Source organism: Osmerus eperlanus, chromosome 1, assembly GCF_963692335.1.
Source record: "Osmerus eperlanus chromosome 1, fOsmEpe2.1, whole genome shotgun sequence".
Lineage (NCBI taxonomy): Eukaryota > Metazoa > Chordata > Actinopteri > Osmeriformes > Osmeridae > Osmerus > Osmerus eperlanus.
The window spans coordinates 17548928-17561191 of NC_085018.1; the positions used below are offsets into that span (position 1 = coordinate 17548928).

Consider the following 12264-nt stretch of genomic DNA (forward strand, 5'->3'; position numbering starts at 1 on the left):
AACACCCAAAAATATTTGTTCTTCATTGCCACTTTGGCAGTTTTATACTAATTGCTAAAATATATGGACACAATGCAGACAATCAATGTTTATATTCAAGAGACACTTTATTATAACTTCTTTTGATATCCCAATACTTTTCAACATCATTGGCATAGCAGTTGCTTTATTAGGAAGAAAAGAGCAATACCAGGGTAAATTCTTGGACTATTTCTTTATAACTCACAGATAAAGAGCATCCAATCCCATTTCATCTCTCAGCATTTTATCTATTACATCTACACACATAGTAGTACACAATCTGTTAAAAATTAATATTATGCACTTATTAACAAACTTGCCAACCTGAGCTACCAGCAGAGTAAAAGAAACAGTAGCAACAGAGACAGTTATTAGAGAAGAGGTGTATGGCAACAGATCTGTAATTCTAGTGTTGAAACAAAATGGCAGACAAATTACATACAATAGTATCAGTAGTACAATTAGGATAATAACATTGTCTACGTCTTAAGCTTTTCTATTGTTGTTGCCTCATTTATGAATATTGGCCCTTTAATGTGAATTTAGAACAAATCACGGTGCTACCTACTGTACAAAGGGTGTGGACACCACCAGGCATAAAGGTGTTTGTTTTGTTTTTTGATTAACAGGATCTTTATGGGTTGTTGACAAGGATGGTAGTCATTATGCCGACCACTACGTGTATAACATTTAAGGCAATGAAAAAAATCAACTCGACGAGGAAAAAGTGCTAACAAATACGCTCCAGACTGGCTTAAGACTTTTACATCAACAGCCAATAATAATAATAAAAAAAATACAGTTCATTATTCCTCCATAGTTAGACAGATAAAGGAGTTCACTGAGATATGAGAAAATAATGAATATATTTTTCAAGAATAGAAAATGAAGAGGACCAGAAATCACAGGAATTCTGTCCCAAGCCACCTCCTCTCACATTATGCCACTGCATCTTCCACTCGCTCTGTTAAAACATGGCTACATCTTTCTTAATAGCATTAACAGAAGGGAGTCTGGGGGCAGTTAGAAATACAGGTGAGTGAGTGAGCTGTCATTCTTCGCTTAACATAATTTTTTTGTGCCAGATTCATTGTGTGTGGAGTGAGTGTGTACCGTAGGTACCGAGTCTGTGCACCCATGTGCACTATTACTGGGCAGCTAATGGGATTGTGGTGGGCCGGGAATGTGACATGATCTGTGACGGACCAGAGGAGCAGTTCACTCTGAGGGAGGAGTAGGGACCACAAAGGTGCTGAGAGTGGGGTCATGGGGATGTTCCAGTAGGCCAGAGAGAAGATAGTCCTAACGCCACTTCAGCAGCTGCAGCTCTCTTGTGAAGGCTTGGCTCTGTCATTCCTATCCAGTTTAATGGGTTCAGGGAATTCATTATACAACTCCACCTCTGTCTCCTAAGAGGAAAAGGGAGAGAGAGAAGAAGAGGACATAACAATAAGTGTGATTCATCCTAAACAATAAATCATCAACCAATATCGCTGCAGAGTTCCAAAGTCTAGTTTGAAAACTAGATGGTGCTGATGCCGGTGTCTCACCTGTTTGAGGGCATTGCGTGCAATGGTCTGGAAGGCTTGCTCTACATTGATGGCTTCCTTAGCGCTGGTCTCGAAGTAAGGGATGTTGTTCTTACTTTGACACCAGGCCTGGGCCCTCTTGGTTGTCACCTATGTGTGGATGAGAGGAAATATTATGATTATGGCCACATTCAACATTATGTTACGTAATCAGCCCTCATATGTCACTTTTTCAAACTTTAGCTCACCTGTCTGTTCTCCAGGTCAATCTTGTTGCCTAGAACCACAAAAGGGAAGTTCTCCGGGTCTCTGGGGCTAGCCTGGATCAGGAACTCATCTCTCCAGCTGTCTAAGGTCTTGAAGGTGTTGGGAGCCGTCACATCAAACACCAGCACACAGCAGTCAGCCCCACGGTAGAACGCTACCCCCAATGACTGGAACCTCTCCTGCCCAGCTGTGTCCCAGATCTGACCAGGAAGGAGGGAAATGGAGAGAGTGGTTTGGAAGGATAGGGGGACATAGGAATGAAGGAGGGAGAAAGTGTGTGTGGGGGGAAGGGGTAAAGAAAAGGAAAATGGGGAATTAAAGAGATGGAGGGGTTGACGGGAAGTAAGAAGCCAAACGTTAACAGGGAAGATATGAACTATTCTTTGTTTGGTAACATGCTTCGTTTCTTGGCTAGGAATCATTTTTAAACTTCCTGATTAGATCACACAGTTGGATGTTAGTTCACTATGGTTTTCCTTTAATCAATTTTGAAGCTAGAGGACTGAAGGCAAACAATATGGACTGCATTTATATAGCGCTTTTCTACCTTAGCGGCACTCAAAGCGCTTTACAATGTTTGCCTCTCATTCACCCATTCATACTCTCACTCACACATACCGACGGCAGCGAGCTACCATGCAAGGCGCCGGCCTGCCAATCGGGAGCAACTTGGGGTTCAGAGTCTTGCTCAAGGATACTTCGGCACATGACCTAGGAGGAGTCGGGGATCGAACCGCCAACCTTGCGATTAACAGACAACCCTCTCTACCCCGAGCCACAGCCGCCCCACAATATCAGTAATTGTAAGTCAGTTATCACTAGCTGTGTCTTTGCATGCAAATCACTTGACAGGCACTGACAGCTGCCTATTTTTTGGGGACTTCCCCACTGCATGTGAGGTCATCCTGCTAGCTTGCAAATGGGCCTTGGGCGCGAACTGCCCTAAACCTCATTGATCAATCCTGATCAAACGTAACTATGTCTAACGCTCTTTCCTCCACGAACATGGCATTGGCGGTTCGGTTGGCATATAATCATTGACTGTACAATTTCTGTCTTTCTGGAAGTTAGACCATTTCATTCTGTTCATTGAAACCAATCTCTCATATCAAATTCATAATCTAACTTGGTTATACTATCCATGTTTACCTTACTTTAATACATTTGTTGTAAAAGATATTTTGATGTGTGCGTGTTCACTAAATGTTAGAATTGGCTCTACACTTACAACAAATCCATTCCTTAAGATTAGACTGATAATTACACATTAACTTAGGTTTCCTGATGTCCTGAACCCAATATTACGGTGGTGCCACCATTCTAACTAAATACTTGATTATAAATTAAGTATTTCTATTCTTCACAAGCATTTGCATGGACAGGATTCGAACCGGCAACCTTCTGAGTAAAAGCCAGATTCCCTAACCGCTCAGCCATCTGACCCCCACTCATGGGCGGTTTTGGCTTAGACTAGGCTTAATCTGTGTCTGTGAAATCAGCCCTCAGTCATTCAACTTCCACACAGTATAAAATGCTGTATCCTTAACTCAGACTCTCATTTTATGTATTCCTGGATTTTATGAGGGATGAACCAGAATTTTCAGTGAGCTAGTGTACCTGCATTGTGACGAGTCGGTCGTCCACCATCACCTCCTTGGTCAAGAAATCTGCTCCTATCGTGGCTTTGTATTGGTTGCTGAACTTCTTGTTCACATACTGGTTCATCAGGGAGGTCTTGCCCACACTTTCACGTAGAGAGAAAGCAGAAGAGAAGGAGAAATACAGAGCGAGATGGGAAGGAAATAAATGTTTAATTAAATGCAATCTATGGGGTCCCAATGCTGGGAGGTAGAATAACCTTTCAAATCAAAACCTGTGCCCTGCAGAGAATGTACATTTTAATATCTGAAATGTCTATCAGTGTAAGAAAATAATTGAATATATGTGACCAAGAGAAGACATAATGTAACAGGGATAAAAGCCATCTTTTAAATATTGAAAACAGATACCATTTTATTCACAGACATTTAATCTACTGTTAAAACTAACCAACTAGACGCTTGTTGAGTACTCACCCAGAATCCCCCAGAATGATGACTTTCAGAAGCACTTTCTTCCTGGACGTCATGTTGTCAATCCTGGGGAGAGATCCATGACAACAAGTTAGAATAGAAATTATGGGTACGCCGTTGGCTTAATGGGCTGTCAAATACATACTATTTGCAGCATCTCATCCTACACTGGTTACCCGCCTAGATAATGACTTACTTCCAGCAAAGAAATACAGGAGCTTATCTTCTATTAGTGTTAAATTGATCCACAATTTTTAAAACTATGTCTTTGCTACCACAATGTGTGTCTCTCAGCATAGACAATGCTATAGGATGTAGGTCCTATGTGAATTAGTTAGCTTTGTGAAGACTCCTTTGCCACTTGACCAATAAGATTTGAGCTCCATTCATTTCAGTCATGTGCTTTTTAAGCTGCTGGTCGAAGTCACGAGCAACATATCATTCTCCCCCTCTTACTCTCTCGCTGGCGTACATGCGCAGACACACACACAGGAAGTGAATCGGAGAGATGGCTGTATTATGCTTCCTCTTAATGGGGCAGATCCAAACATAAAACTCTTTCCTAATCCCCTCTAGTAGACATTCCCAAAGGCACTATGCTTCCACAGGGTCAGCAAACTCAACTTGATGTAGAACATATTGGAGTTTTATATATTTGTATTTGTATAGCCCTGATGGAAAACATAAGACAACAGAATATCATTGTGATCTCAAAAGTGAAATTCCACAATCTCCTCTTCCACTTAAAGAGAAACAATGTAGCAGAATAACAAGCTTTGTTTAAATTCATTCTTACCAGCTATCAGACTAGTTCAACAAAGACGGTAGTCTGCAGTGAAGAATGGCATTCAAGAGAATTCCCTACAGCACAAGTAGTCTCCGCCTCACAGCTCTACTACTACTCAAGCTTCTCATAGTAAGAGTGCTCAGTAAAAAGAGGTTGAACCAGCACTACTACTGTATGACTTCTGAAAACACGGGTCGTGGCCTCCATCCTATTCACACACCAACACTGCAATCGATAATGTCTAATGTAGTCTATATCACCCTAAACCCTCTAATTTACCCCACTGCCCACTCTGAAATCTTCCCATATGTAGCCCTACACCAGATGTCAACACACTAGCCTCTGTCCTCCTCCATCCAGTGGCATAGTGAGTGGAGTCTTCAGCAGAAGAGCATGAGGTTCTCAGCATGTTCAGTCCACTGTCACATGACTGCAGGAGAAGCCAGTCCTCTGTCCTCACAACTACCTCTCCCCCCAACATCAAACAGGCTATAGGTCAGGAGCAAGCCGTCTCATAGACGTGAAACTAAAATATATTGTAACTACCTTTCCAGGGGTAAGTGTAATGTATGTTCTACAACTTCAATAAAGAGCTTAGGTTATGCATAGTAGACCAGTGCTTGTTGGTTATGGTATGTTACTCTGCACTCCTACACTGTTTAAGAGAGGCTGCAGCTGAACTCTGGACTGGTTGCCTATACAACTCTGCTTTCAGTAGCCAACATACATAGAGAGAGGGGGTTCTGGAACTCCAACTACTCATTTGCATGCCTACTAGGTACAGATGGGCACCCGGAATGACAAAAACAAACCTCTAAATATAGCCTCCTTGTGCACAGTCCGGTAGAGCATAGAGTTCATTGCTCAATACATCTTGTGTCACACAATAACACACTCCCTCCAGTGACCATGTTGACAGATCCACTGGTGACCCTGCAAACTATGAGACACTTTTAGCATGAGTTGTGACACTGCAACAATATGAAGTACAGGTAGACACAGCCAACGAACATGGTCAAAACAAAGTGCCCAGTAGACTGTTTAACGTAACGTTATTTTAGCTAGAAAGGTTTACTCTGAATTGGTGGTGCATGTCCAGGTAAAAGCCATGATTCAGAATGCTGTATGTAACCATAATGTTCTCTGATGTACCCCCTCAAATCTCTAACCCATGATACTGTATTGGGAAAATCGGATCCTGTCCGAACTGTGAACGGTTGAGGTTGGTAGCAGTAAGTAATTTACTTAGAAATACTTTAAACATGTCGTTCGTGTGTTAACCGAGGACAATTTGTGATGTAGCTGGTCAGTCATAGTAACATGTGACAAAGCATTTCAAGTCTGTATCGAGTCACTCTTGAAAGTCCCTTAGATTTATAGTTAACCAAAGACTGGGTCACGAGTTCATCCATACGATAGTTAGCTAAGCTTATTTTTGCCTTTATGCTGTAAGTTCCTAGGATAACCCACAAATACAAATAATGCCAGTCGAGGAACTTGCACTGATTTCATTTCAGTATTCATTTAAGTATTGACCTTAATTAGCTCTAGCACCCTCCGATTATTTCTCAAACCGTCGTCACCACAGTCAGAAGCCACACCAGACAGCTACACAGACAGTACAACCACAAGCTATTACAAATCTCGGTTGAACATTTCGCCCAGTCACCGCCGCTGGGGGGGGGCTCTGTTTAGCTAAATAACTAAAACAAACTATACGCTCAAAGTTGTCATCGGCACTTACCTTCAACTCCAGACAAGCCCGATAATTATTTTCTTACAATATTAGAGCTAGCCAGCTAACTGTCTAGCTTTCTATTGTTCAGCTGGGACAGGTTGTCTGCGACGCAGTGCCCCACAGTTGACAGCGCAGCTAGCTAGTCTAGCTATCTCGCGTAGGTATCTACTGTAGCGTAGCCTGCAAGACCTTTCTAGCCTACCACCAACAGTTTTAAGATAACTAGCTAGTCAGTTATTTTGTAACGCAGCGTAACAGGTTGTACTTTTCTCTCGTCTTTAGTGCAAGCTCGTGATATCAACTAACAATATTCGCCACATATGATATAAAATGTCTTGAACTGAGTTCAGTCTGGCAACATACCCTTCGCGCACGAATTTTTTCTTTTTCTTTACCCTCTTTCACTTCCTCCACAACAACACTCACGTTGACGCGCTCAACGTGGTCACGCAGAACATGCGTGAGCCCCGCCCATGGTCTTACTGTCCCAGAGAATGTGCACTTGACTGTGACCAAAAACGAAAAGTGGTAAATACAGAGTAAGGACCATGCATTCAAAAGCACACAATCCAACTAGCTTGACACTGTTGTGAACATGAGCATGCATAACCAAGCGTGTTAATTATTAACATGTATTTAATGGTAGGTAGTAGCAATGGATACTTTTTACTCAAGTATATGTCAGAGCCCATACTTCTTTACTGTAACTTGAGAGAAAAAGTGTTGTCAGCACTTCAACTTTTACCAGTCTTTTTTTTAAACATGAGTATCTGTACTTCTACTTGAGTGAAGGACGTGTGTCATCTCTGGTAATATCACATACATCAGTAAATCATGTAAATCATAATATCAAAACACCACTAGAGGACACTCTCAGCTCACCTCAAAATCATTTGAAATCAGCAATATTGTGTTGGCTGAGCTAAATGAACTCTGATCACCAATATCTTTTTGTATCAGAATCCAAATCAAGGTTAATGGTCAATTACTATGTATAACTCTCATATAAAATTACTAAGCTACAACAGTCATTCTGGTTTAGGTTATATATTAAACACCTGCCCCAAATCCCAGGACCATGTGAGAGTGTCCTTATATCACATATCTCCAATTCGCCCTGACCCTTAAACATTTCTGAAAGTCTCTTATTGCATGATTGCTGACGTCATTCTATACTCTGAAGCCTATATGAAAGAAGAGGTTGGAATGGTAGCCTGGTGTGCCCCCTGACTTGGATGATGTGTGTTTATGTTGGTGTGTGTATGTGTGTTCTGCAGAAGTTGAAGTGTGTCATTTTGTCGCATCTGATGACCTTACTGTTTGTAGAGGAATTCCTGCTTTCTCACCCCCATTCAAGTCTAGTTTTTATGGCCTCTAAGGAACTCCATTTGTAAACACAAACACGACACAAAGGAGGTTGACAAAAGTGAGAAAGAGGGAGAGGAGGGGTGTGGGAGAGGCAGTGTCTCAACTTTATGGGAATACTGACAGACAAACACCGACATGACTATGCATTAGCGACAACTCACTTAGTCCTACACACATCTTAACATAGACTCATGGGGAGAGATTCAGAGGTGGGGACTGAGAGAGATAGAGAGATTAAAAAGAAGGAGAGAGGAAGGAGGTGTAGAAAATGTGACTCAAGCATGAGCCTGTGTGAGACAGAAAAAAGTGAAAGTCAAGAGACAGTCTGCAGCAGTGTAAAGGTGCTGCTTCGTGTGACCATAAACTGTATTTTTGTGTGCATATGTGTGACTGAGTGGGATTAACGTTACAAAACTGTACATCATCAATGTTTATTTAGCTATGTGTGTGTGTTGGCGTGTGTGGTGGTGTGTGTGCGTGCAACTGAGAGAGTGCAAGTGAGAGAGAAGATGAGTCAAAGAGGTGAGTAGATTATGCGTGTCTGTGTGTGCGTGTGTGTGTATCGGGGGTGGGTGCATTAGTGCGTGTCAGAGAGCAAAGAGAGCCGCAGTTATCTAGGAATCTGAGCCAAAGCACCCTCACTACCAGAGACAGAGAGAGGGAGGTAGAGTGTGAGAAGGTGACCAGAGGGACAGAGAAGTTAAGAGGTTGAAGTTTGTAGATACAGATACAGACACAGATAGAAAAAGTTAAAGAAACACGGATACGTAACTAGACTAAACAGAAACCTACTTCATTATTTTGTACTAATCCTTTATGCTGATGAAGAGATTAATAAAGAAATAGGCTACATAGATAAAGAAAGGAACATACTGATATCAATCGAAGCAACGGACTCAAATCACTAACAAGAAACTGTCAAGAAGTCAGGAGTTACCAGGATTTGGGACCTTAAGCTGACAAAAAGCAACACATTTTAGGTGAAAACCTGCAAAACACGGATAGTGAAAGATCTTCAACAAGAGTGGATTTTGTGTGACTTCAACCCCTTTTTCAGATTTCCCATGATTCCACTTGGCTCTCTCAGCATGCTGCCATTGCTGTCTCTGTGCGTGGGAGCCGTACTGTCTCCTCCAGAAGCTCTTTCCACCTGCCCCCATCCCCCCTGCAGGGACAGCCTGGTGGCCGCTCCACCCATACGGCCAGGGACGGGGGCCGGGATGTGTGAGGGGCGCTCGGGGGCGTCAGGCTGCAGGGTGGTGGCGGCGGCCCCATCCTCTTCAGACTCACCTCTGAGGGTGGAGCACAGACAGGAACTCAGACAGGTGCAGACCAAGGTGAGTGGCATCACGTCCAGGTCATGCCAAGGTCACATCCTGTTATTTTGACTGTAGAATGTAGTCGAAGGAGATTGTGGCCTTAAGGTATTGTAGAGGCAAAACAATGATAATTACGTGCTCCGTCATGAAGCGGAAGGCCTGGACAATGTCTGTCTGACTGAGTAGATATACTTTGGCTTCAACAAGCTATACTGGAACTCTGAGTTAGCTATGTTGTGGAGGGTAACACTGAGGGGAAAGACGTGTGTGAGATGACGTCACTTAACAGACTGAAACAGTGTTGAGCATTCAGTAGAGTGGCTCTCTGCACAGAGCCAGCAGGTTCCTACTCTGGGGAGTTGAGGCACTGACAAACCAGGCACCACCTGACAGACACTGTCCAGTGATGAGAATCAAAGCAGGAGTAAATTTAGACCTGGAGGTAAAGCTGTCCAAATCATATGGCTGTGCTGAGCTCATGCAGTGACAGGTGTGCCTGCAGTGACTAAGGCTGATGTAAGTGTGAAAGAGCGATTGAGTCAACTTATCTTCTTTGTTTGCCCCTTGTGTGAGAGGCTATATGTGTGTAATGAGACCTCTGAATACTTGTCTGTGTATGTTTGTTTGAGCATGCATGCTTGTGTGTGATGCAACTAGCAACCTTTGAGGGTATTTGTGTGGTGTTCCTGCAGATGGGGGATGTGTCAGATCGCCTGGTTCAGCTGCAGAGCTGCATGCGTTCCCTCCAGGAACCAGGGGCCACCAGGGGCCAAGGGGCCCAGCCGGGAGGGGACACACTAGGGGCCATCCTGGCTTTGATGGCCTCTGTGCTGACAGAGTGTGACCTCCACTGTCACAGTCAGGCCCTCAGAGCAATGGCCAAACGACTTGGTGAGGAACACAAATACCCCCACACACTAACCCTAACCTTAACCCTAACCCCAAACCACGATAAAGCATGCTCTCTCTTTCTACCTTCACACATATACACACATGTACACTCACACACAGTCCTCTGGCATGGTATGGTCAACACACACACACATACCTAGCAAACAGGCCTGCGCAGTCTCGGTCAGAGGTGAGTGCACAGGAATGTCAGACTGTGTGTGGTGAGTTGGGTAGACAGATCACTAGTATCTCATGACCATCACGCAGCCCAAGATCTCACCCATGCAATACAATACAAGTCCCTATGCATCTACCAATATAGTCGATAGATTGCTGCATATCCACAGTGTGATGTGACTCTGACCCCCAGCTCTCTGTTTGTGTGGACAGAGGGGGCAGCAGTGGGAAGAGAGGGGGAGAAGGATCTGCTGCTTCTGCTCAGGAGTATTACACAACACTCACCAACAGGTGAGAGCAGAGGACACAACAGTAGTGTGTGTGCCTGTTTGTGTGTGTTTATGTGTGTGTGTATTAATAGGTGTACCAACATTCACAAGTAAGTGTGTGTGTGTGTGTGTTTGCAGTTGCCCCTTCAGCAAGGCAGTTTCCTCAGGACTGTGCTGAGATCTATCGCATAGGGATCAAAGAGAATGGAATTTACACCATTCAGCCTGACCAACAAAGACCTGCGCTGGAGGTACTTTATAAACACACACACACACACACATGTTAACATCACACACATGAACAGTCACACACACACAGGCACACACACATATGAATGTACAATCAACCATTTTTCTGGCCAGGCTTCATGTGACATGGAGACAGCAGGCGGGGGATGGACAGTGTTTCAGACTCGGAGAGACGGCTTGCTGGACTTCAACCGGACATGGCAGGAGTACCAGGAGGGCTTTGGATCTCCCCAAGGGGAACACTGGCTGGGGAACGCAGCTCTGCATGGCCTCACCTCCTCTGGCCAGTACCAGCTCCGCATTCAGCTGGAGGACTGGCACCAGCAACGGCGCCATGCCACCTACAACACCTTCAGAGTGGCCTCAGAGACACAAAGGTGATGGGGAAAGCACTGTCAGCACCGTGAACCCACACGCACAAAACACCACACATCATGTTATGCTCTTTCCTTCTCTTTGCCTCTTAGGTATCGTCTGACAGCTCGGGAGTACTCTGGTGATGCTGGCAACTCACTTAGCTACAGCAAACGCTACAACCACGACGGCCGAGCATTCAGCACCAACGACCGTGACCATGACCGCTACACAGCTGGTAACTGTGCACAGTACTATGGTGCTGGTTGGTGGTTTGATGCCTGCCTGGCTGCCAATCTGAACGGACGCTACTATCGTGGGCGCTATAGCGGGCTGACCAACGGCATCTACTGGGGCACATGGTACATCCTGACGGACAGCCGCAGCGGGGAGCGCTACTCCTTTAAGAGTGTGGAGATGAAGACAAGGCCTCGGGACTTCTGAAGAAGCTAGCCTAGAGAGCAATTGAGACTGGAATGTAGAAAGGTGTAGGATAAATAAATCCTATTCTTTGACGAAAATATACTACAAATCAAAAGAGGTTCTCCATTCAGATGGCTTAGTCCTATACTCGTATGAGTCTCTGTCTGGAGATCTGTCCACGAGGTATGTAAGATGTACTCCTGAAGAATTGTTTAGAGTTTGTCTGATGTCCTGTACTCCATCATGTAAAATGTCACTGGTATAGTGAACAACACTTTTAAGATTGATACTCTGGTTGGCTGTGGGCTTCACTGACGAGGACAGTGCTTAGAATGAAGGCTGCCTTACAGAGGCTCTACATGCCATGGCTCTGTCTGTATTCATGTCTTTGGTGTGTTTTAAAGTCTAACAAGGATCAGGAGACTATGTGATCCGGAGGAAAGCATCATGGATCCCAACACCTGCTTTATTTTACCCAAACTCAAACCATACTGTTGAGCACCTTTTTCTTTTGTGATGATTAAATAAATATTTGTTCATGTTGTGCATATTTTCTGATATAAATAAAATAAAGAGATGTACATAAATGATGTGTCCTGAGAAATATTTAAGATGTTTTTTTAATACAATACATGGCCCCATGATTCTACTGTTACAATCCCTTTTGCTGCATTCATTACACACAAAATATAATAACCAGCTGTTCATGTTGCAACCTGGCATGGTTAGTATGGTTTGTGTCCAAACTGAAGATGTTAATGAATGGGACACAGTAACTATTGTTCTCGGGGGTGACCCAG

At 43.8% G+C, this 12264-nt stretch overlaps 2 protein-coding genes across 3 annotated transcripts; one reads left to right on the forward strand and one right to left on the reverse strand.

Moving 5' to 3' along the window:
• Nucleotides 1-84: 84 nt before the first annotated feature.
• On the reverse strand, nt 85-6861 carry LOC134023236 (ras-related protein rab7-like). Of its 2 annotated transcripts, none has more exons than XM_062465202.1 (6): nt 6778-6861; nt 3893-3955; nt 3435-3561; nt 1799-2017; nt 1572-1700; nt 85-1430 (listed from the first exon to the last, which is right to left on the reverse strand). In XM_062465202.1, the coding sequence occupies exons 2-6, from the start codon at nt 3943-3945 to the stop codon at nt 1335-1337; spliced, it is 624 nt and encodes a 207-aa protein (XP_062321186.1). In that variant the 5' UTR covers nt 3946-3955; nt 6778-6861; the 3' UTR covers nt 85-1334. The 2 variants fall into 2 exon arrangements, with proteins under 2 accessions (XP_062321186.1, XP_062321179.1); XM_062465195.1 differs by having other exon boundaries at nt 6421-6822.
• A 3649-nt stretch (nt 6862-10510) lies between these two features.
• si:ch211-157b11.8 (fibroleukin) lies at nt 10511-12014 on the forward strand. Its single transcript, XM_062457313.1, has 4 exons — nt 10511-10514; nt 10577-10689; nt 10802-11064; nt 11155-12014. The coding sequence occupies exons 1-4, from the start codon at nt 10511-10513 to the stop codon at nt 11483-11485; spliced, it is 711 nt and encodes a 236-aa protein (XP_062313297.1). The 3' UTR covers nt 11486-12014.
• Nucleotides 12015-12264: the final 250 nt, after the last annotated feature.